This window comes from Bombina bombina, chromosome 2 (genome assembly GCF_027579735.1).
Source record: "Bombina bombina isolate aBomBom1 chromosome 2, aBomBom1.pri, whole genome shotgun sequence".
Classification (NCBI taxonomy): Eukaryota; Metazoa; Chordata; class Amphibia; order Anura; family Bombinatoridae; genus Bombina; species Bombina bombina.
Window position 1 is genome coordinate 274,128,136 of NC_069500.1, and position 26,746 is coordinate 274,154,881.

The window sequence follows — 26,746 nt, forward strand, 5'->3', positions numbered from 1 at the left end:
ACCTCTGTCCAAGGAGGAGTCCGTACCTACTCCAGTTATACCTCCTGACCATATTTTGGCTACCATACATACTAATTTGACTTCTCCCTTGGGGGAGGAGATCCTGGCTGCACAAACCAATGCTCCTCCTGAGAAACCTAGCGGTAAGTGTTTTGTTCCCGTAATCTTCAAACTAAACTTTTGCACACTTACCACTATCCTAAAGGCGCAGGTCACCCAGGCAAGAACCAAATGATTTGGTCTGTCACTCGACAATTCTGGTGGCCAGCCCTTCGTTCTGATGTTGCTGCGTATGTTGCCTCCTGCTCAGTTTGGGCACAGAATAAGACTCCTCGACGTCTTCCTGTGGGTCTTCTTTAACCTATTGCTAATGGTGAGCGTCCTTGGACACATCTTTCCATGGACTTCATTGTCAAGCTCCCTGTTTCCAATGGCAATACTGTTATCCTTATGGTGGTTTTCTAAAATGTCACATTGCATTCCCTTGATGAAGCTGCCGACCGCTCAGGAGCTTGCTTCAATTTTTGCCCGGGAGGTCTTCCGTTTACATGGGTTACCCAAGGAGATAGTGTCGGACCGGGTTAGCCAGTTTGTCTCCAGATTTTGGCGTTCCTTTTGTGCTCAAATGGGGATCCAGCTTTCCTTCTCCTCGGCATATAACCCTCAATCCAATGGGGCTGCAGAACGGTCTAATCAAGCTCTGGAACAGTGCCTCTGTTGCTATGTCTCAGATCACCACAATAATTGGTCTGAACTGTTACCTTGGGCAAAGTTTGCTCGTAATAGTGCTATTAATGCTTCCTCCAAGTTATCCCTGTTCATGGCGAATTATGGGTTTCAACCATCCTTGTTGCCCGATTCATTAATGTCTCAGGGTATTCCGGCTTTGGAGGAGCATCTCCGGCAACTCCGTTCCACGTGGGTGCAGATTCAGGATTGCCTTCATCATTCTATGCAGCGCCAAACGTTCCAGGCTGATCATAGGCGTCTGCCCGCACCTTCCTACCAGGTTGGTGAGAGTTTGGCTGTCCTCCCGCAACTTGAACCTTTGTGTGCCTTCTAATAAATTGGCTCCCCGTTATGTTGGTCCTTTTCGAATACTCCGACGGGTTAATCCTGTGGCCTACGCTCTTGACCTTCCTCCTGCTATGCGCATCTCCAATGTTTTTCATGTCTCCCTCTTGAAACCATTGGTTTGTAATCAGTTTACCACTGTGTTGCCTCGGCCCCGTCCTATCTTTGTTGACAACCATGAGGAGTATGAGGTCAGCAGCATTATTGACTCTCGTATGTCCAGGGGCCGTGTACAGTATTTGGTTCACTGGAGGGGCTACGGTCCGGAGGAGCGTTCTTGGGTTCCCTCCTCTGATGTTCATGCTCCCGCCCTCCTCCGTGCCTTCCATGCCCGTTTCCCCAATAAGCCTTTTGTCCTCCCGCGGGGGAGGTAACGGTCAGGGTTTTTTCCCTGTTGTGTTTGTCATGTGCGGCTGGCAGCCATTTTACTCACCTCTCTTACTGCCTATGGTGCATTGTGGGGGATGCTGCTCATTTCCTGCACTTCCTTTTTTTTGTTGAAATCTTTTTATTTATTTTCACAGAATGTAAAAATTATACATGTTTCATCAACAACAATAACAATAAAACTGAAAAACATGAACAATACAGTCTACAAATGTATTTTCTTCGTCAGTGCTTAATTAATACAATACAAATGGTCTTACTTCTTATCTCATTTCCTCTTTAGATCCCGAGGGACAAACTCTAGCCTTCCATCTCAGTAGTCTAAACCTTTTCAAGCTCAGGTCTATATTCCTTAATACCATAGTTTTGGGTGTTATTTAATTGGTTAAGGTTCTAGCTCTATTTCCCTTTTCCATATACATTATATAGGGTTCCCATTGTTGGATAAATTGGTTTCAGTATAGCTGCTGAGGCACTGGCCATATTATAATGATAGTCAATTCTCTTCTTGACATAATCAAATGTGGGGGAATCTACCCTCCAAAATCTCGCTATTGAGATCCTTACTACAGTACATATCATTGCTATCAATTTGTGGTGTCTTTTTGTAACAAAGCTTGTTCTGGGGATAAGTCGATCTCAGTCTCAAGAATAGTACTTAAAAATGCTGAGGTTAAATCCCATAACTTTTTAACTTTCTCACACTGCCACCACATGCCTGCACTTCCTTTTATGGCCAGACTGGTGTGCATCATCCATGTGAGACAGGATGCAGTCTCAGAATTGTGATCTCATCAATTATTATTTAAAGGGCCTCTGTTCAGTATGCTTTGCCTTTGCGTTGTCTCAGTCCTGTTTGTGAGAGTTCCTGTGTATTACCTGGCTACCTGACGTCCTTCCTGGTTCCTGATCTCTGGCTTGTTCCTGACTTTGCTGTTTTCCTTGTTCCTGATTCCGGCTCGTCTGACTATTCGCTTTGGCTCCTGACTCGGCTCATCTAACTACCAGCTCTGGTTTTGACTCCTGGCTTGTTATTTGACTTGTGGACTTTTTATTATTTTTTGCTTTTAATAAAGGTGTGATTATTTTTGCACTTCTCGTCTCAGTCTGATTCCTGGCACCCTGACACAAGTACAGCAAGTAAAAGGAACTGTGCAACAAGTAAAACCTGTTTGTTCCAACCAAAAACACACAGTCTATCAGCCTTGGAAAAAAATCACACAAAGCAGCATGTAAATAATTAATACACTGATTAATTAAACCCAACTGTTCAATAAACCCCCTTCAGAGGATATTAACCCTGGATCCTATCAGGGTATAAAGGAGCCACACTTTGACCCTGTTATAGAGTTTTATGTGTAAAAATTAAAACGATCTTACCTCCAGGATCCATGCTGTGGAACAGGACACAGCCTCTCAAGTGTGACAGTCTTATAGCAACGCTCCCGCCATGGACTTGAGTGTGAGAAAGCAGGCAGTGAAACTCGTCAACACTGATTGCTTAGGAGCTGTTAGCAGTAGTCTGGATGGTTTTGCAGAAAAACTTTCCCTGTATCTCCAGACTTTTTTTCATCAATACTCTCACTGAGAGGTTGACATGACTACTTAAAACTCCAGTCCTATCTCAAAGGGCAGATACCCTTTTCAGGACTCTGCGAATCTGACACTTCTCTGTCACCTCCTAACGTAACGAATGGCAAAAAATGACTGGGATAATGAGGAAGTGGAAGGGATATTTAAGCCTTTGGCTGGGGTGTCTTTGCCTCCTCCTGGTGGCCAGGTGTTGTATTTCCCAACAGTAAGGAATGAAGCTGTGGACTCTCCCTATCTTAGGAAGGAAACAGGGGCCATTCGGCCCTTGCTAAATCGACCCCAATGTCTTTAATAAAAAAACTGAAAAGTGCAACTGTGTGTTATTAGTTTAGTCAGATTATGTTTGTCTATAATTGTGACAATGCAGAAATCCAGGTACTTCCAAAGGGTTCACAAGCTTTTTCTTGTAACTGTACTTAATTCAGTTTAATGTTTATAATGATTTTAGAAATTATAGAAATGTTAGATATAAAGTTGACTTTGCTTTACTTGCTCAGGAGGTCCTGTCTTCTGTATACTTTCAAGTACCTCACCAGGCACCAACAGACATATGGATTAATTGACTGTCAAAGGCAAAGTGACTATGCAGTATTGTATTGAGTCATTATAGCTTAGCAAAAAAAAGGGTCCAACACTTATTGTGAAAGTCAAAGGCTAAAATACAATTAAAATACAATTTTTTTTTCTTTTTTAACAGTAATATTAAAGCCCATACTTAAATGTCCTAAACTTAAAAAAAGATTCAGCGTTCATGTAGCATAAAGAGTTTTGTTGTGTATATGGCAAGGACAGTTTTTAAACTTGCTACCCTTAAAGGGCCACTAAACCCAAAATCTTTCTTTCATGATTCAGATAGAGAATAGAAATTTAAACAACATTTTAATTTACTTCCATTATTTATTTTGCTTCATTTTTTAAATATCCTTAGTTGAAGAAAAAGCAATGCACATGGTGAGCCAATCACACAATGCTTCTATGTGCAGCAACCAATCAGCAGCTAGTGAGCATATCTAGATATGCTTTTCATCAAAGAATATCAAGAGAATAAAACAAATTAGATAATATAAGTAAATTAGAAAGATGTTTAAAATTGCATTCTCTTTCTAAATCATAAAAGAAAAAATGTGGCTGGCATGTCCCTTTAAGGGGACACTGTACAATAGATTTTTGTTTGCATAAATGTATTGTAGATGGTCGATTTATATAGCCCATCTGTGAGTGTTTTGTAACAATTCATAGTTTTGCTTATTTTTTTTAATAACATTATGCTGATTTTCAGAATCCTAACCAAGCCCAAATGTATCAGATGTAGACCCAGGTCTACAGACTCCTGCATTCTCCTGTTTGTGTAATGTGTCTTTTCATATGCACTGGAGGTGGGCAAGAGTCTACTCTTCCTGTTTTCTCAGCCCATTTCAGTGGGTTTCCTAGTCTAAACTCATCAATAGTTCTAAACTGCGAGCTTCTAAGGAAGTTTTTAAAAGGTTTTATACTGTATTTTTAGATCACTATCTGTGCATATTCTTCTTTATAGTAGTGTCTACTACATGCACAGAGCTGTTTGGGAGGAATTAGGTAGGGATCAGGGGGCGGGAGGTGTCAAATGGGAGGGTGATTTCTATACTACAGCTATAACTTACCTTACAATCTACCTGAATAACCCCTTCACTGCCAGGAATATTAAAAGTGTGGTGCGCAGCTGCAATTAGTGGCCTTATATTACCAAGAAGCATTTTCAAAGCCATGCATGTCTGCTATTTCTGAACAAATGGGATCCCAGAGAAGCTTTTACAACTATTTGTGTCATGCTTGCACAAGCGGTATGTAAATAATTTTAGTGAGAAACCCAAAGTTTGTGAAAACATTAATGATATTTTTAATATGATCGCATTTGGCAGCGAAAAGGTGGGCCGAGATCAATACCTTGGGTTATATATATATATATATATATATATATATATATATATACACTTCACTAAAAAAGACCTGAGAGTGCACCTTTTTTGGTTTGGTATACTTCATTTCAAGTTTGCACCCAGGCGGTTGTCAAGTGGTGGGTTATGCTGGTATTTGGATGATTATATATATATATATATATATATATATATATATATATATATATATATATATATATATATATATAGATACACCGTTTTGATAGGTAAAAAAAAAAAAAAAAGAAGGCTCTTTTTCTGTTTAAATGGAGTGATAGCAAAACTGCTAAAAAAATCTTTTCTACTTTTGGGCAGGGTTTTCTCTAAAATTCCCATTCCTGAAGGGGTTAAATCCTTGTCTGCAACATACTTCATAGTTGTTAATATATTTTTATCTATCATATATAAATACTGCCATAATAGAAATTCAGGCCTAGATTTGGAGTTCGGCGGTAGCCGTCAAAACCAGCGTTAGAGGCTCCTAACGCTGGTTTTGGCCGCCCGCTGGTATTTGGAGTCAGTGATTAAAGGGTCTAACGCTCACTTTTCAGCCGCGACTTTTCCATACCGCAGATCCCCCTACGCCATTTGCGTAGCCTATCTTTTCAATGGGATCTTTCTAACGCTGGTATTTAGAGTCGTTTCTGAAGTGAGCGTTAGAGCTCTAACGACAAGATTCCAGCCGCCTGAAAATAGCAGGAGTTAAGAGCTTTCTGGCTAACGCCGGTTTATAAAGCTCTTAACTACTGTACCCTAAAGTACACTAACACCCATAAACTACCTATGTACCCCTAAACCGAGGTCCCCCCACACCGCCGCCACTCGATTAAAATTTTTAACCCCTAATCTGCCGACCGTCACCTACGTTATACTTATGTACCCCTAATCTGCTGCCCCTAACCCCGCCGACCCCTGTATTACATTTATTAACCCCTAACTTGCCCCCCACAACGTCGCCGCCAGCTACTTAAAATAATTAACCCCTAATCTTCCGACCGCAAATCGCCGCCACCTATGTTATCCCTATGTACCCCTAATCTGCTGCCCTAACATCGCCGACCCCTATATTATATTTATTAACCCCTAATCTGCCCCCCTCAACGTCGCCGACACCTGCCTACACTTATTAAACCCTAATCTGCCGATCGGACCTGAGCGCTACTATAATAAATGTATTAACCCCTAATCCGCCTCACTAACCCTATCATAAATAGTATTAACCCCTAATCTGCCCTCCCTAACATCGCCGACACCTAACTTCAATTATTAACCCCTAATCTGCCGACCGGAGCTCACCGCTATTCTAATAAATGTATTAACCCCTAAAGCTAAGTCTAACCCTAACACTAACACCTCCCTAAGTTAAATATAATTTTTATCTAACGAAATAAATTAACTCTTATTAAATAAATTATTCCTATTTAAAGCTAAATACTTACCTGTAAAATAAATCATAATATAGCTACAATATAAATTATAATTATATTATAGCTATTTTAGGATTAATATTTATTTTACAGGCAACTTTGTTATTATTTTAACCAGGTAAAATAGCTATTAAATAGTTAAGAACTATTTAATAGTTACCTAGTTAAAATAATAACAAATTTACCTGTAAAATAAATCCTAACCTAAGTTATAATTAAACCTAACACTACCCTATCAATAAAATAATTAAATAAACTACCTACAATTACCTACAATTAACCTAACACTACACTATCAATAAATTAATTAAACACAATTCCTACAAATAAATACAATTAAATAAACTAGCTAAAGTACAAAAAATAAAAAAGAACTAAGTTACAGAAAATAAAAAAATATTTACAAACATAAGAAAAATATTACAACAATTTTAAACTAATTACACCTACTCTAAGCCCCCTAATAAAATAACAAAGCCCCCCAAAATAAAAAATTCCCTACCCTATTCTAAATTAAAAAAGTTACAAGCTCTTTTACCTTACCAGCCCTGAACAGGGCCCTTTGCGGGGCATGCCCCAAGAATTTCAGCTCTTTTGCCTGTAAAAAAAAACATACAATACCCCCCCCCAACATTACAACCCACCACCCACATACCCCTAATCTAACCCAAACCCCCCTTAAATAAACCTAACACTAAGCCCCTGAAGATCTTCCTACCTTGTCTTCACCATCCAGGTATCACCGATCCGTCCTGGCTCCAAGATCTTCATCCAACCCAAGCGGGGGTTGGCGATCCATAATCCGGTCCAGAAGAGGCTCCAAAGTCTTCCTCCTATCCGGCAAGAAGAGGACATCCGGACCGGCAAACATCTTCTCCAAGCGGCATCTTCGATCTTCTTCCATCCGGAGCGAAGCGGCAGGATCCTGAAGACCTCCAGCGCGGAACATCCATCCGGACCGACGACTGAACGACGAATGACTGTTCCTTTAAGGGACGTCATCCAAGATGGCGTCCCTCGAATTCCGATTGGCTGATAGGATTCTATCAGCCAATCGGAATTAAGGTAGGAATTTTCTGATTGGCTGATGGAATCAGCCAATCAGAATCTAGTTCAATCCGATTGGCCGATCCAATCAGCCAATCAGATTGAGCTCGCATTCTATTGGCTGATCGGAACAGCCAATAGAATGCGAGCTCAATCTGATTGGCTGATTGGATCAGCCAATCGGATTGAACTTGATTCTGATTGGCTGATTCCATCAGCCAATCAGAAAATTCCTACCTTAATTCCGATTGGCTGATAGAATCCTATCAGCCAATCGGAATTCGAGGGACGCCATCTTGGATGACGTCCCTTAAAGGAACAGTCATTCGTCGTTCAGTCGTCGGTCCGGATGGATGTTCCGCGCTGGAGGTCTTCAGGATCCTGCCGCTTCGCTCCGGATGGAAGAAGATCGAAGATGCCGCTTGGAGAAGATGTTTGCCGGTCCGGATGTCCTCTTCTTGCCGGATAGGAGGAAGACTTTGGAGCCTCTTCTGGACCGGATTATGGATCGCCAACCCCCGCTTGGGTTGGATGAAGATCTTGGAGCCAGGACGGATCGGTGATACCTGGATGGTGAAGACAAGGTAGGAAGATCTTCAGGGGCTTAGTGTTAGGTTTATTTAAGGGGGGTTTGGGTTAGATTAGGGGTATGTGGGTGGTGGGTTGTAATGTTGGGGGGGGGGGGTATTGTATGTTTTTTTTTACAGGCAAAAGAGCTGAAATTCTTGGGGCATGCCCCGCAAAGGGCCCTGTTCAGGGCTGGTAAGGTAAAAGAGCTTGCAACTTTTTTAATTTAGAATAGGGTAGGGAATTTTTTATTTTGGGGGGCTTTGTTATTTTATTAGGGGGCTTAGAGTAGGTGTAATTAGTTTAAAATTGTTGTAATATTTTTCTTATGTTTGTAAATATTTTTTTATTTTCTGTAACTTAGTTCTTTTTTATTTTTTGTACTTTAGCTAGTTTATTTAATTGTATTTATTTGTAGGAATTGTGTTTAATTAATTTATTGATAGTGTAGTGTTAGGTTAATTGTAGGTAATTGTAGGTAGTTTATTTAATTATTTTATTGATAGGGTAGTGTTAGGTTTAATTATAACTTAGGTTAGGATTTATTTTACAGGTAAATTTGTTATTATTTTAACTAGGTAACTATTAAATAGTTCTTAACTATTTAATAGCTATTTTACCTGGTTAAAATAATAACAAAGTTGCCTGTAAAATAAATATTAATCCTAAAATAGCTATAATATAATTATAATTTATATTGTAGCTATATTATGATTTATTTTACAGGTAAGTATTTAGCTTTAAATAGGAATAATTTATTTAATAAGAGTTAATTTATTTCGTTAGATAAAAATTATATTTAACTTAGGGGGGTGTTAGTGTTAGGGTTAGACTTAGCTTTAGGGGTTAATACATTTATTAGAATAGCGGTGAGCTCCGGTCGGCAGATTAGGGGTTAATAATTGAAGTTAGGTGTCGGCGATGTTAGGGAGGGCAGATTAGGGGTTAATACTATTTATGATAGGGTTAGTGAGGCGGATTAGGGGTTAATACATTTATTATAGTAGCGCTCAGGTCCGCTCGGCAGATTAGGGGTTAATAAGTGTAGGCAGGTGTCGGCGACGTTGAGGGGGGCAGATTAGGGGTTAATAAATATAATATAGGGGTCGGCGATGTTAGGGCAGCAGATTAGGGGTACATAGGGATAACGTAGGTGGCGGCGATTTGCGGTCGGAAGATTAGGGGTTAATTATTTTAAGTAGCTGGCGGCGACGTTGTGGGGGGCAAGTTAGGGGTTAATAAATGTAATACAGGGGTCGGCGGTGTTAGGGGTAGCAGATTAGGGGTACATAGGGATAACGTAGGTGGTGGCGGTTTACGGAGCGGCAGATTAGGGGTTTAAAAAAATATGCAGGGGTCAGCGATAGCGGGGGCGGCAGATTAGGGGTTAATAAGTGTAAGGCTAGGGGTGTTTAGACTCGGGGTACATGTTAGAGTGTTAGGTGCAGACGTAGGAAGTGTTTCCCCATAGCAAACAATGGGGCTGTGTTAGGAGCTGAACGCTGCTTTTTTGCAGGTGTTAGGTTTTTTTTCAGCTCAAACAGCCCCATTGTTTCCTATGGGAGAATCGTGCACGAGCACGTTGTTGAGGCTGGCCGCGTCCGTAAGCAACTCTGGTATCGAGAGTTGCTTTTGCGGTAAAAATGCTCTACGCTCCTTTTTTGGAGCCTAACGCAGCATTTGTTTGAACTCTCGATACCAGAGTTAATTTTATGGTGCGGCCAGAAAAAAGCCCGCGGAGCGTTAACAGCCCTTTTACCGCCGAACTCCAAATCTAGGCCTCAGTGTTTAAACCCTGCACCATCACTTTTGTTGTTAAATGAAGAGGCCATTGGTTAGGAGATAAGGAAAAGTAGTTTCACTTTGAAAACAGAAGGTTTTGTATATATGTCTAGGAGAATATATATTGCACAATAAGAGTGAATGTGAACTAGCAACAACTCTGCGCTACCTTTGTAGAAAATAAATCAAACCACCACTTTCCTTATTGAGGACTTGACAAAATCTCCATTGTTTAGCATCAACAGAAAAGATAGCAAGACTGCAAATTAGGGAGATATATGTGGCAAGGCAATATTTGTAAAGCCTGAAATGTGCTTGTTCAGTTTTCAGGAAAACCTCAAGTTTTCAGAGTTTAAATACAGAAAAATGGGGCAAAATAAATAATTGAACATTTTCGTACATGAATCAGATAGAGCATGCCATTTTAAGCAACTTTCTAATTTACTATTATCAATTTTCTTTGTTCTCTTGGTATCTTTATTTGAAAAAGCAGGAATGTAAGCTTACAACCCGGCCCATTTTTGGTTCAGCACACTGGATAGTGATTGCTAATTGGAGGCTGCATTTAGCAAGTGCTACCAAAGTGCTGAACCAATGATGAGCAGGCTTGTAAGCTTACACTCCTGCTTTTTCAAATAAAGAAACCAAGAGAAGGAAGAAAAATTGATAATAGGAGTAAATTAGAAAGTTGCTATCTGAATCATGAAAGAAAAAATTTGGGTTCAGTACCCCTTTATGCATTTTACATTACAATCTATGTACAATACAGCATATACCATGCCATTTTCTAACACCTACCTAAGCTTTGTTCACTTCCAGTTGGCCAGGAGGTTATTCTATCTCGCAATTTTTTATTCTTGCAAGAGTCATCAGAAAGTTCCACTTCCTCCTTTCGTATTTCACGCACAAGCTGCATACGACACCTCGTAAAATCTTGAAATGATATCTTTCCACTTTCATCTGCTCCAAGTTGATGCATGATTTCAACCACTGACTCCTCCATGTTAAGTTGGCGACAAACCATTAATAAATCGTTCCTAAAAAAACAAAAACAAAACTTCTAATATTAAATCTGGGGCATACAATAATCAGTGTGTCTTCAACAAATACTTCCAATGGCATGTTTTGTTTTAAGTATTGCCTGGTTTTGTCCATTTTGTAATTAATCTTTTAAAAAGGCTTCACAAACCCAGGTGCCAGGGAACAACTGGAACCATAAAATTTACGTCAAGAAACCCAGCATTAGAGGCATTTTTAGATAGGTGTCTGAAATAAATTCCCATATTGCAAAAATCAGGCAAAATAAATACTTTATAACATCTGTCATTTTATTAGCAAATGTTGCATTGTTTAACACTTTGCGTTGCCTATTAGGGACAGCACAAAATGCAACCAAGTCCCTCTAGGGTGGAAAAACTCCAATTTACCCATTTCAATTACAGAGTAAAAGCAGGCAGTGTTAGAGCATTATATTATTGTACCGTTACACGCATATAACTATGTGTTTAAAGGGATGGTAAATCCTATCATTTGTGAATTGCTAGGATTTACTATTGGAACAAATAAAGGGGACTTTCTGCCAGTGGGCTGCCTTAGCAGCTCAGTGCAGCGATTGCTTGGAACAAAAAAAGTAGCTTTCAGTATGAAGTATTTTATACTTCATGAATGAAAGTCCCCTTTATTTGTTCCAATGGTAAATCCTAGCGTTTCACAAATGCCAGGATTTAGTATCACTTTAAGTACTGCTGAACCAATTACAAGAGGCATTAAATTCCATTAACACACTGCTGCTCCAAAGATCATCTAGGTATGCTTTTCAACAAAGGATACCAAGCAGGGAGGGGCAAGGGGAGGCAGTTGCCCCCTTCTGGAATTTTGACCCATAGGCCCCTATTTAAGAAAGGTCTTGCGGACCTGATCCGACACTGCGGATCAAGTCCGCAAGACCTCGCTGAATGCAGAGAGCAATACGCTCTCCGTATTCAGCATTGCATCTGAGCTGCTGGTGCAATGCCGCCCCCTGCAGACTCACGGCCAATGGGCCGCTAGCAGGGAGGTGTCAACCCTCGATCGGGTTGATTTCTGGTGATTCCTGTCCGCCTGCTCAGCTTGTTAAATGGGCCCCTTACAGTCAAGCATAATAGGCAGCCACTTAGGGTTGCATCAAGGCTGTTATTTAACAGAGCAGCCAGTATTTTAATGCAAGGTTGGATTACTTCAGAAATAAAACGGGCTTAAAAGGGACAGTCTACAATAGAATTGTTATTGTTTAAAAGATAGATAATCCCTTTATTTACCATTCCCCAGTTTAGCATAACCAACACAGTTATATTAATACACTTTTTACCTCTGTAATTACCTTGTACCTAGGCATCTTCTGACAGCCCCCTGATCACATGACTGTGACTATTTATTATCTATTGACTTACACTTAGTATTGTGTTAAAAAAGCATGTGATAAGAGGCAGCCTTCAAGGGCTTAGAAATTAACATATGCATCTACCTAGGTTTAGTTTCAACTAAGAATACCAAGGGAACAAAGGAAATTTGATGATAAAAGTAAATGGGAAAGACTGTTCCTTTAAGATACATTGTTTCAATACTCTGAGGGGGAGGAGGTGGGGAGAAACACAGAAGCAAAGCAGAGTGAGACTTTTGCAAGGACATGCGGATCTCAACAAGTCACTCCAGAGCTGTAAAAATATCAGTAATAAATTAGCCTTTCAGGACTTCTCTAATTGCCCCTATGCTGCAGCAAGGGGTGTTCAGGGGTCATGCCGCCTCCTCCTTTCACACAGAGCACACTGAACATCGGGGACATAGAGACTGAAGCGCACTTCCTCTTGTACTGTACACGATACAAACTCTTAAGGGATAAATACTTCCCAAAAATAATGAAAGAAATAACAGACTTCCCACAGATGTCGGAGCAAGAAAGACTATGAGGCCTATGTATCAAAGGTGTTGCGGACCTGATGCGACAGTGCGGATCAGGTCTGCAAGACCTCGCTGAATGCTCACAAGAGCTGCTGGTGCAACGCCGCGTTCTGCAGATTCGCGGCCAATGGGGAGGTGTCAATCAACCCGATCATACTCGATCGGGTTGAATTGTGGCGATTCCTGTCAGCCTGCTCAGAAACACGGGCCCACAAGCTCCATACGGAGCTGGATAAATGGGCCTCTATGTATACTCTTAGGAGAAAAAAACAAAGCTACAAGGATAGTAGCAAAATATGTAGCAGACTGTCACATGACCAGAACCCCCAATCAGATTAAATGAACTGTCATCATATTTACCCACTATACTCCTACTTTATAAATTGTTATTGATCTGTTTTATTGTAACATATTACTTTGGCAGCACATGTAATAATGTCATGCTAATAAAGTATTCTTGACTTGACTGTGTACAGCACAGACTCTAAGTGAAAGTGAGGGAATGTCTGCCCTCTGCATGCTGCAGCTAAGCACATATTTAAGCTGAAACACAGCAAGTCTGTCCTGTAAGTAAATGTATAGCCATTACTGTATGCAGGGAGTTATCGGGGGGGGGGGGGGGGGGCGGGGTTCTATCGGCTTGGGTTATTTTTTTAAATGGTTAATATATAGCTCTACATTGTGCCCTGCACTGTCCAGTGAAAGCTAGTGCCTTATGGGTTACATAAATAGCCACATAGAACAATGTTTGCTTCCTCCAGATGATTAGATTTGTAGCATGGTCATACTGTAGCTATTCTGCACCAATACATAGGGTAGCAGTTTCATTATTCTTTAGCTATACCATTACTCCTAACAGCATATAATTTTATCTGCGTTAAGTCTTCATCATTAGATCATCATATGTTGCTCCATGTTTAGTCCCATACAGGTCAGATAGTGGGGGGGGGGGGGGGGGGGGGGGGGAGAAAGAGATAGAAAAAGAGAAAATGAGAAGTACAAAAAGGCAGACAGAAAAACAGTGAGACACACGGGAAAGAGACAAGGAGAGAGAAATAAGAGGAGAGAAAGAAGCCAGAGAGGGAAAGGGAGAGAAAGACAAAGGGAGTATGGTTAAAGGGACACTGAACCCAATTTTTTTAGTTCATGAGTCAGATAAAGCATGACATTTTAAGCAACTTTCTAATTTACTCTTATTATCAATTTTTATATGTTCTCTTGCTATCTTTATTTTAAAAGCAGGAATGTAAATCTTAGCAGCCAGCCCATTTTAGGTTCATCCCCATGGATAGCACTTGTTTATTGGAGGCTTACATTTACCCACCAATAAGCAAGCATAACCCAGGTTCTCAACCAAAAATGGGCCGGCTCCTATGCATCACATTCATGCTTTTTAAATAAAGATAGAAAGAGAATGAAGAAAATTTGATAATTAGGAGTAAATTAGAGAGCTGCTTAAAATTGAATGCTCTATCTGAATTAAAGGGACATAATACTCATATGCTAAATCACTTGAAACTGATGCAGTATAACTGTAAAAAGCTGACAGGAAAATGTCACCTGAGCATCTCTATGTAAAAAAGGAAGATATTTTACCTCACAATCTCCTCAGCTCAGCAGAGTAAGTTCTGTGTAAAAAGTTATACTCAACTGCTCCCAGCTGCAGGTAAAAAAATTAAAAGAAATGAACAGCAGCCAATCAGCATCAGCAGTGCTGAGGTCATGAACTCTTACTGTGATCTCATGAGATTTGACTTAACTCTCATGAGATTTCATAGTAAGCTTCCTTTACCTGATTGGTGAAATAATATGAGAGTGCACGATGCTAGTCCCTTCAGTTGTCCCAGGACAAACACACTAAAATGCTGCTTAGAAATCCTTTACAATGGGAGGTGGCTACTGAGGAACTTTTGAGGTAAAATATCTTTCTTTTTTACATAGAGATGTTCAAGTGATATTTTCTAATCAGCTTTTTACAGCTATGCTGCATCACTTTCAAGTGTTTAAACATTTGGGTATTATGGCCCTTTAAGAAAGAAAAAAAATGAGTTTAGTGTCCCTTTAAAAGTGAGAGAAGGGGCGTGTCCCTGGGCAGCACCTTGAGTGGTAACAATATTAGTTGCTCTGTGTGGACTGTAGATAATTTGCTGATTATCTCCAGTGTGTGAGGCCATCTACTCTTTCTGCTAAGATATTTCAAATCTACATGTCATACTGAATCTCCATATATCAGATGTGCTGATTTCTACACAAGTTAATCGATCCGGAGCGTTGAGGCCTACGGCAACCCTCATGAGGAGAGGCCTTCAACACCCCCCCTGTAAAATTAGAGGGGTGTATATGTATATTTTGTTTTTGTTTGTACCCTAAGTTAAGGGGATGAGAGAAGAGATGGGAGCTATGACGACCTTTGCGCTCACACTGCTTAGAAGGATTGAAAATCTATTTACAGATCACTTTAATAGACTTGGGGAACATATAACAAGAGCATACCTAACTGAATCAACCCCTGATATACTGTTGGATGAGGACGGTGAACGGAGGACCTAGGGCTTAGAGGGATCGCTTTTATTTTGTGAGCAAGAGAAGAGTGGACAAGCAGGGGAGGAAGAACTTGATGTGTTGCTTCATACTCTAGTAAATTGCAGCATCGCGCCTAACACTGAGATACCAAACAAAAAGTTGCCTAGTATGGTGCTTCTGCCAAGTGGAGGAAACGATTTGCAGCTGGACTTTGTGTGCACCTTTATACCTAATTCCACATCAGATTCCTACAACTTGCAACTGTACTTCCCTTCCCTCGGGCTGATTTGCGTTAAGGTGGGATTGCAGATAGTAGCAGTAAAAACACAAGAACCATTAGGTTTAACAACGGAGCCTACTTAAATTCTCATGCATCTCAGTCTCTACAAGCTCTGTATTGTTCAAATCCGGAAAACCCCTACTTCTATAGTGGACTATTGCTGAGGGAAGCAAGTATGAAAGTCGGGAGCTGTACCACCATTTTTGGGACAAGTAGGAAAACTGGTATAAGCTAACAACTATTTGAACTGGCTTTATCCCTTTGTCCAGCTCAGGTGAATCAGCTATATGACAAAGGGATATAGCTAAGCAGTTTAGTTTTAGGCTGACAGGATCAGGCAGTTGTGAGATAGAAAAATACTTGCAGTTTGAAATGGGTAATATGCCTATAATACACTAGAATCTTTGATTGACACCATATATTTATGAGAGACTCTGAGAAACTACTGCATGTGGACAGCCCATGGGCTCTATTTATTATAGTGCGGATGGACATGATATGATGTAGTGTATGATTTCCGCCACACATCAATAAATGCAGACAGAATACGCTGTTGGCATTTATCATTGCACCAGCAGTTCTTGTGAACTGCTGGTGCAATGCCGCCCCCTGCAGATTTGCGGCCAATCGGCCGCTAGCAGGGGGTGTCAATCAACCCGATCAGATTCAATCGGGTTGATTTCTGTCCGCCGCCTCAGAGCAGGCGGACAGGTTATGGAGCAGTGGTCTTTGTGACCGCTGCTTCATAACTGCTGTTTCTGGCGAGCCTGCAGGCTCGCCAAAAACACGGGGCATCAAGCTCCATACGGAGCTTGATAAATATGCCCCCATGTCTGAACCTTAAAGTACTATTTTTTTGTATTTTGAACAAGAGTGCTTATGTTATTATATGGGACATTTCTTTGGATGGGGAGTGTAGATGCCATATTCTGCTAAACAATCATATAATATCCTTATTGCAATGCCTCATAAACTTGACAGATTTGCTTATGTTTTTTTTAGCATATGTATAGGTTTTCTATAGTTCCCCCATGCAAATGCTGTTCTAATATTAAAGGGCCATAATACCCAAATGTTTAAACACTTGAAAGTGATGCAGCATAGCTGTAAAAAGCTGACTAGAAAATATCACCTGAACATCTCTATGTAAAAAAGAAAGATATTTTACCTCAAAAGTTCCTCAGTAGCCACCTCCCATTGTAAAGGATTTCTAAGCAGCAGTTTAGTGTGTCTGTCCTGGGACATCTTAGGGGATGAACCTCGTGAACTCTCATATTATTTCACCAATCAGGTAAAGGAAGCTTACTATGAAATCTCATGAGAGTTAAGTCAAATCTCATGAGATCACAGTAAGAGTTCATGACCTCAACACTGCTGATGCTGATTGGCTGCTGTTCATTTCTTCATTTTTTTTTTTTACCTGCAGCTGGGAGCAGGTGAAGTATAACTTTTTACACAAAACTTACTCTGCTGAGCTGAGGAGATTGTGAGGTAAAATATCTTCCTTTTTTACATAGAGATGCTCAGGTGATATTTTCCTGTCAGCTTTTTACAGTTATACTGCATCAGTTTCAAGTGATTTAGCATATGAGTATTATGTCCCTTTAAGTCACTTAATCTCATATAAGCATCAATGTACTATTAACAGCTGCACTAATTAGATCATACTAGCTTATTTACTTTTTACATTTGCCTATATACTTCACCCTATGGTTCTCATCTTTAGTTTGTGGCTTACAAATGTCCTTACTCCTGTCTCAAAGGGGTTGGCAGTATTTACTAACCCATGCATAGCCTGCCTGATCTTACGAAACCATATCTCTCTTACATACAACTTAACGAAGTAGGAGTAGTTAATTTTCTTATACTATAAGAGATGTCTCCCTTAATTCTCTTTATATTACAATCTCTCAATTTATATCATGACCTGCAGTTTATAATATTTTACAGGTAGTGTATAGACTAGTCTTGTCTGACTCAAAGTAAAGTCTCTTCTTAGCATGCTAATCCACTAAGTGTTATTTGAGTTATAGGCTGATCTTAGGCACGTAGAATATAGTCTAAACTATGGCAGAGCAGCTAATTTCTTTAATATTTTGTATGTTTAGCTTATAGGGAATGCTTTACTACTGCCATATAGTTAGAAATCTCATCTCCCTTCTATTTAAATATTTTGTCAAACTTGGATGATGGTACTTTTTGTTTTCTTGTGATTAGATGTTATTACATTGTAGTTTTTCCATAGCCTTAAAGTAGGTGACTAACTTATGACCTCTACTATGTTCTATTGATGTTAATAACCTTCTGTTCTCTATATTAGTTTGGGTCCAAGAGTTGTCCTATGTGCCCTTTCTCCCTGACATTCCCCTTTTAAGTCAGTGCCATATCCTGGGCTACCGCTCATTATTAGGGAATATCATTCTAATAAAAACTTTATTGTCTTTTAAGGGGATGTCTAAGTATTATCATAGTTTTAAAAAATTGTCTGTATGAAGATGTCTGTGTACTCTCTAAAAAAATATATAAAAAAACCCCAGAATTTATGCTTACCTGATAAATTTCTTTCTCTTGTGATGTATCGAGCCCACGGATTCATCCATACTTGTGGGATATTCTCCTTCCCAACAGGAAGTGGCATAGAGAGCACCCACAGCAGATCTGTCTATATAGCTCCTCCCTTAGCTCCACCGCCCAGTCATTCGACCGAAGGCTAGGAAGAAAAAGGAGAAACTATAGGGTGCAGTGGTGACTGAAGTTTTTTAAATAAAAATATACTACCTGTCTTAAATAGACAGGGCGGGCCGTGGACTCGATACATCACAAGAGAAAGAAATTTATCAGGTAAGCATAAATTCTGTTTTCTCTTGTAAGATGTATCGAGTCCACGGATTCATCCATACTTGTGGGATACCAATACCAAAGCTTTAGGACACGGATGAAGGGAGGGACAAGACAAGTTCCTTAAACGGAAGGCACCACTGCTTGTAGAACCTTTCTCCCAAAAATAGCCTCCGAAGAAGCAAAAGAATTGAATTTGTAAAATTTGGAAAAAGTATGAAGCAAAGACCAAGTCGCCGCCTTACAAATCTGTTCAACAGAAGCCTCATTTTTAAAAGCCCATGTGGAAGCCACTGCTCTAGTAGAATGAGCAGTAATTCTTTCAGGAGGCTGATGGCCAGCAGTCTCATAAGCCATTTCCGATGATGCTTTGCAGCCAAAAAGAAAGAGAGGTAGCCGTAGCCTTTTGACCTCTCCGCTTACCAGAATAGACAACAAACAATGAAGATGTTTGACGGAAATCTTCGGTTGCTTGTAAGTAGAACTTTAAAGCACGAACCACATCAAAATTGTGCAACAGACGTTCCTTCTTTGAAGGAGGATTAGGACACACCGAAGGAACAACAATTTCCTGATTGATATTCCTATTAGAAACAACCTTAGGAAGGAATCCAGGGTTGGTACGTAAAACCACCTTATCTGCATGGAAAATAAGATAAGGTGAGTCACACTGTAAAGCAGATAACTCAGAAACTCTTTGAGCCGAAGAGATAGCTACTAAAAACAAAACTTTCCAAGATAGAAGCTTAAAATCTATGGAATGCATAGGTTCAAACGGAACCCCTTGAAGAACTTTAAGAACCAAGTTTAGGCTCCATGGCGGAGCAACAGGTTTAAATACAGGCTTGATCCTGACCAAGGCATGACTAAACACTTGAACGTCTGGGACATCTGCCAGACGTTTGTGTAAAAGAATAGACAAAGCAGATATTTGTCCCTTTAAGGAACTAGCTGATAATCCCTTCTCCAATCCTTCTTGGAGAAAAGACAAAATTCTAGGAATCCTAATCTTACTCCATGAGTAACCCTTGGATTCACACCAACAAAGATATTTGCGCCAAATCTTATGATAGATTTTCCTGGTGACAGGCTTTCTAGCCTGAATCAGGGTATCAATGACCGACTCAGAAACCACGCCTTGATAGAATCAGGCGTTCAATCTCCAAGCAGTCAGACGCAGAGAAATTAGATTTGGATGCTTGAACGGACCTTGGATTAGAAGGTCCTGCCTCACTGGCAGAGTCCACGGTGGAACAGATGACATGTCCACCAGGTCTGCATACCAAGTCCTGCGTGGCCATGCAGGCGCTATCAGAATCACCGAAGCTCTCTCCTGCTTGATTCTGGCAACCAGACGTGGGAGGAGAGGAAACGGTAGAAATATATAAGCCAGATTGAAGGACCAGGGCACTGGTAGAGCATCTATCAGTACCGCCTGGGGATCCCGGGACCTGGACCCGTAACACGGAAGTTTGGCGTTCTGTCGGGACGCCATCAGATCCAATTTTGGTGTGCCCCATAGCTGAGTCAGCTGGGCAAATACCTCCGGATGGAGCTCCCACTCGCCCGGATGAAAAGTCTGACGACTTAGGAAATGCGCCTCCCAGTTCTCTACCCCTGGGATATGGATTCCTGAGAGATGACAAGAGTGATCCTCCGCCCATTGGATAATTTTGGTTACCTCCATCATCACTAGAGAACTCCGTGTTCCTCCTTGATGATTGATATAGGCTACAGTCGTGATGTTGTCCGACTGAAATCTGATGAATTTGGCCGCAGCTAGCTGAGGCCACGCCTGAAGCGCATTGAATATCGCTCTCAGTACTAGAATGTTTATCGGGAGGCGAGATTCCTCCCGAGACCATAAGCCCTGTGCTTTCAGGGATTTCCAGACTGCACCCCAGCCTAGCAGGCTGGCATCTGTCGTTACTATGAGCCACTCTGGCCTGCGGAAACATATTCCCTGAGACAGGTGGTCCTGAGACAACCACCAGAGAAGAGAATCTCTGGTCTCTTGGTCCAGATGCAGTTGAGGAGATAAATCTGCATAATCCCCATTCCACTGTTTGAGCATGCATAGTTGCAGTGGTCTGAGGTGTAGGCGGGCATAAGAAACTAAGTCCATTGCCGCTACCATAAGTCCGATTACCTCCATACACTGAGCCACTGATGGCCGAGGAATGGAATGAAGAACTCGGCAAGTGATTAAAAGTTTTGATTTTCTGACCTCTGTCAGAAATATTTTCATTTCTACCGAGTCTATCAGAGTCCCTAGGAAGGAAACTCTTGTGAGAGGGACGAGAAAACTCTTTTTTATGTTCACCTTCCACCCGTGAGATCTCAGAAAAGCCAACACGATGTTGTGTGAGACTTGGCTAGCTGGAAAGTCGACGCCTGAATTAAGATGTCGTCTAGATAAGGCCCCACTGCTATACCCCGCGGTCTTAGAACCGCCAAAAGGGACCCTAGCACCTTTGTGAAAATTCTGGGAGCCGTGGCCAACCCGAAGGGAAGGGCCACAAACTCGTAATGCCTGTCCAGAAAGGCGAATCTGAGGAATTGATGATGATCTCTGTGAATAGGGATGTGGAGATACGCATCCTTTAAGTCCACGGTAGTCATATATTGACCCTCCTGGATCAGAGGAAGAATAGTCCGAATAGTCTCCATCTTGAAAGATGGTACTCTGAGGAATTTGTTTAGAATTTTGAGATCCAAGATTGGTCTGAAAGTTCCCTCTTTTTTGGGAACCACAAACAGGTTGGAGTAAAAACCTAGCCCTTGTTCCGCTCTTGGAACTGGGCGAATCACTCCCATGGTATGTAGGTCTTCTACACAGAACGCCTCTCTCTTTGTCTGGTTTGCAGACAATTGAGAAATCTCCCCCTTGGGGGGGAGTCTTTGAAGTCCAGAAGATATCCTTGGGACACAATTTCTAAAGCCCAAGAATTGTGAACATCTCTTGCCCAAGCCTGAGCAAAGAGAGAGAATCTGCCCCCTACTAGATCCGGTCCCGGATCGGGGGCTACTCCTTCATGCTGTCTTAGAGGCAGCAGCAGGATTCTTGGCCTGTTTACCTTTGTTCCAAGCCTGGTTAGGTCTCCAGACTGACTTGGATTGGACAGAATTCCCCTCTTGTGCTGCAGGGGAAGCTGAAGCGGGATCACCCTTGAAGTTCCGAAAGGAACGAAAATAATTTTGTTTGGTCCTCATCTTATTTGTTTTATCCTGAGGGAGGGCATGGCCTTTCCCTCCAGTGATGTCTGAAATAATTTCTTTCAGTGCAGGCCCGAATAGGGTCTTTCCTTTGAAAGGGATGTTCAACAATTTCGATTTGGATGACACATCAGCAGACCAGGACTTAAGCCATAACACCCTGCGTGCTAAAATGGCAAAACCTGAATTCTTTGCCGCTAATTTAGCCATTTGGAAAGTGGCATCTGTAATGAAAGAATTAGCCAACTTAAGGGCCTTAATTCTATCCATAATATCCTCTAATGGAGTCTCCACCTGGAGAGCCTCTTCTAGAGCCTCAAACCAGAAAGCAGCTGCAGTAGTTACAGGAACAATGCATGCAATAGGTTAGAGAAGAAAACCTTGATGAACAAAAATTTTCTTTAGGAGACTCTCTAATTTTTTATCCATAGGATCTTTGAAAGCACAACTGTTTTCAATAGGTATAGTTTTACGCTTAGCAATAGTAGAAATAGCTCCCTCCACCTTAGGAACAGTCTGCCATGAGTCCTGTATGGTGTCAGATATGGGAAACATTTTCTTAAAAACAGGAGGGGGAGCGAACGGAATACCTGGTCTATCCCACTCTTTAGTAACAATAGTCACAATCCTCTTAGGGACTGGAAAAATATCAGTGTAAACAGGAACCTCTAAGTATCTGTCCATTTTACACAATTTCTCTGGGACCACTATAGGGTCACAATTGTCTAGAGTAGCTAATACCTCCTTGAGCAATAAGCGGAGGTGTTCAAGCTTAAATTTAAATGCCGTCATATCAGAATCTGTCTGAGGGAGCGTCCTTCCTGAATCAGAAATCTCTCCCTCAGATAACAAATCCCTTACCCCTACTTCAGAACATTGTGAGGGTATAACGGATACGGCTACTAAAGCGTCAGACAGCTCAGCATTTGTTCTTAACCCAGAGCTGACACGCTTTCCTTGTAAACCAGGCAGTTTAGAGAAAACCTCTGTGAGGGTTTTATTCATAACTGCGGCCATGTCTTGTAAAGTAAATGAATTAGACGCACTAGAGGTACTTGGCGTCACTTGTGCGGGCGTTACTGGTTGTGACACTTGGGGAGAGCTAGATGCTAAACCCTCATTTCCTTCTAACTGAGAATCATCTATTGCAATATTTTTAAGTGCTAAAATATGCTCTTTATAATTTATAGACATATCAGTGCAAGTGGGACACATTCTAAGAGGGGTTCCACAATAGCTTCTAAACACATAGAACAAGGATTCTCCTTGGTGTCAGACATGTTAAACAGGCTATTAATGTAAGAAGCAAGCTTGGAAAACACTTTAATCAAAGTAAATAACACTTTAAACAAAAACGGTACTGTGCCTTTAAGAGAAAAAAAGCTGCACAAACTCTGCAAAACAGTGTAAAAAAGCAGTAAACACAACAACATTTTTTACAGTAGCATCAGAAAGCCTTAGTAACTTTGCACAACTATGCAAATCAACAATTAACCCCTTAATGTAAAAACCGGATTGAAAAAAACTTCAAATCCGGTAAAATAATGTTCAGCACCTTGCCACAGCTCTGCTGTGCCGCCTACCTGCCCTTTAGGAACGATTTGTGGGGAAAAAACCTCTTTACAGCCCTCAAATACAGCAGGAATCTCTGGAGAAGTAGCTGGATGCTTCTGAGGTAAATAAACTGTGCAACTGAAAATAGGCCCCACCCACCTCACTCGATGTTATGGGGCCTAAAAAACACCACAGAGTGTTTCTTAAACTAGCCATGTGGGTTAATAACCCTTAAACAAGCCACAAAGACCCCTTAAAGTCCCTCAAAAAAACATTTTATTTGTAATTAAACCAAAACGTTTCCTATTAGTGTCACCAGTAACTATGAGCCCTTTATGCAAGCTTGGATTCCTCTTTTACTGAATACAACTTACCTTTCCCTCATGGGGATATTGCCAGCCTTTTCTAGAAATAACACAGTCTGTCTAGAAAAAAATAGACTGAACATACCTTAATGCAGTTTAGCCTGCAAACTGTTCCCCCAACTGAAGTTTTCCTGTACTCTTCAGCCCTTGTGAGAACAGCAGTGGATCTTAGTTACAAAATGCTAAGATCATCATCCTCCTTGCAGAAATCTTCATCCCTTTTCTGCCAGAGAGTAAATAGTACACATCGGTACCATTTAAAATAACAAACTTTTGCTTGAGAAAATAAAAACTAACATTTTTGTCACCACACTCCTCTTTGCACTCCTAGCAGTTAAGCAGGCAGAGAGAATGACTGGGGGTGGAGCTAAGGGAGGAGCTATATAGACAGCTCTGCTGTGGGTGCTCTCTCTGCCACTTCCTGTAGGGAAGGAGAATATCCCACAAGTATAGATGAATCCGTGGACTCGATACATCTTACAAGAGAAATGTGAAAGATAAAGAGAAACAGGTGGGAGAGAGATAATGGAAAAACACAGTAGAGAGAGAGAGAGAGAGAGAGAGAGAGAGAGAGAGAGAGAGAGAGAGAGAGAGACAGAGAGAAATAAATGGGTTGTGAAGTGGAGAGAAAGCTGGATAGAGAAAGGCAGGGAAAGAGGCAGTTAGAGAGAATAAAGGAATGAACCAGAATATGATTTCACAGATTATATATACTGTGTGTATATATATATATATATATATATATATATATATATATATATATATATATATATATATATATATATATATATATATATATATATACATACAGGTAGCCCTCAGTTTACGCCGGGGTTAGGTTCCAGAAGGAATGGTTGTAAATTGAAACCGTTGTAAATTGAAACCCAGTTTATAATGTAAGTCAATGGGAAGGGAGGGAGGGAGATAGGTTCCAGGCCCCTCTCAAAATTGTCATAAGTAACACCTAATACATTATTTTTAAAGCTTTGAAATGAAGACTTTAAATGTTAAACAGCATTATAAACCTAATAAAATAATCACACAACACAGAATATATAATTAAACTAAGTAAAATGAACAAAAACATGTGCTAAACAGCATTATAAACCTAATAAAATAATCACAGAACACAGAATATATAATTAAACTAAGTAAAATGAACAAAATCATGTGCTAAACAGCATTATAAACCTAATAAAATAATCACACAACACAGAATATATAATTAAACTAAGTAAAATGAACAAAAACATGTGCTAAACAGCATTATAAACCTAATACAATAATCACACAACACAGAATATATAATTAAACTAAGTAAAATGAACAAAAACATGTGCTAAACAGCATTATAAACCTAATACAATAATCACACAACACAGACTTCACTTGCATTTTTCTGCAAACAGTTCTTTCTATGCATTCCAATCTGGACTGATTTATAGACAGGACGATCTTGTTCCTTTGAAATCTGCTCAGACCTGAGGAAGGGAAGAAAACTCTTGAAAGCTTGTCTTTGAAATATTATGTTAGTCCAGTAAAAAGGTATCACTGCATACTGCAATACTCTGGTATTTCAGCATCTTATCTACTGGACTAATACGGCTTATCCAATCTTCACTACTATATATATATACACATACACAAACACAATGTATGTACTGTAAATGTATGTTTCTTGTATGTGCTTTTGTTTCATGTGTGTACGTAGGTTTGTTTGCTTCTATGATCTCGGCTTCCTTGAAATAAACGTCTTGCCATGCAAAACCAGGACTGGGGAAAAATGGTGTGCATCAAATTAGCTCCTGCATGGGTCATGTTTCAGGCAATGTATACATGAACTTTTATTAAGAGTATATAGGGGCATATTTATCAAGCTCCGTATGGAGCTTGATGCTCTGTGTTTCTGGCAAGCCTTTGGGCTCCCCGAAAACAGAAGTTGTGAAGCAGCGGTCTAAAGACCGCTGCTCTATAATCTGTCCGCCTGCTCTGAGGCAGCGGACAGAAATCAACCCAAGCGAATACGATCGGGTTGATTGACACCCCCTGCTAGTGGGCGATTGGCCACAAATCTGCAGGAGGCGGCATTGCACCAGCAGTTCACAAGAACTGCTGGTGCAATGATAAATGCCAAGAGCGTATGCTGTCGGCATTTATCGATGTGCAGCGGACATGAACCGCTATATCGGATCATGTCCGCTCGCACCATAATAAACAGGCCCCATAGTGTCTGCCTGTGCATGAGAATCTTTATTTGACAGCTTGTGTCATGTATGTTTTATATTAAAAAGGAACAGTAGTGATTTTTACTTATTAAAGAATTGTATTAATCAGAAATTATTCACGGCATTGCTAAAGATCTGCATGCACAATAAATGTTTTGAAAGCATCTAAAAAATCTTTTGAATGATGTTTATATCACTCCCTTTGCTGTAGGCAATTAGGGACAGCAATAAAGAAGCTCCGGCACATATCAACCAATCAGTGCACTTTATGTAGGAGTCTCAGGGTTCTGCATTCCACAGGATAATCTCTCTCTGAGGGTAGTGGAAACTCTAACATAGCATTACATTTACATTACATACCATTAAATTACAGGAACAGCAGGAAAATAAATAATAAAGTACATTGTAATGTTGTTTAAAGGGACAGTCTACTCCAGAATTTTTATTTTTAAAAAATATAGATAATCCCTTTATCACCCATTCCCTAGTTTTGCATAACCAACAAGGTTATATTAATACACTTTTTACCTCTGTGATTACCTTGTATCTAAGCCTCTGCAAACTGCCCCATTATTTCAGTTCTTTTGACAGACTTGCATTTTAGCCAATCAGTCCTAACTCTTAAATAACTCCACGAGAGTGAGCACAATGTTATCTGTATGACACACATGAACTAGCAGTGTCTGTCAAAAACTGTTGAAATGCACTGAGATAAGAGGTAGTTCAACGGCTTAGACACTGGCATGTGAACCTACCTAGGTTTTGCTTTCCACAAAGAATACCAAGAGAGCAAAGCAAATTTGATGATAAAAGTAAATTGGAAAGTTGTTTAAAATGACATGCCCTATTGCAATCATGAATGTTTAATTTTTACTAGACTGTCCCTTTAACTAATTATAATTAAACATTTTAAGGGGAGTGACATTTTTACAATTTCTTTAATCCCTGAGCTTTGTGTGCGTCTGCTGCATCATGCAGATGTGTATGGCTGGAGTGA

The 26,746-nt window shown here is 40.4% G+C and overlaps 1 protein-coding gene across 2 annotated transcripts in view; it reads right to left on the reverse strand.

The window, feature by feature from the left end:
• MCC (MCC regulator of WNT signaling pathway) overlaps positions 1-26,746 on the reverse strand; it is a 1,086,108-nt gene that overhangs the window by 877,155 nt on the left and 182,207 nt on the right. For both annotated transcript variants that reach the window (XM_053701549.1, XM_053701547.1), the window contains exon 2: positions 10,610-10,848. In XM_053701549.1, coding sequence (XP_053557524.1) covers positions 10,610-10,848 — 239 coding nt within the window. The remainder of the gene's footprint in view (positions 1-10,609; positions 10,849-26,746) is intronic.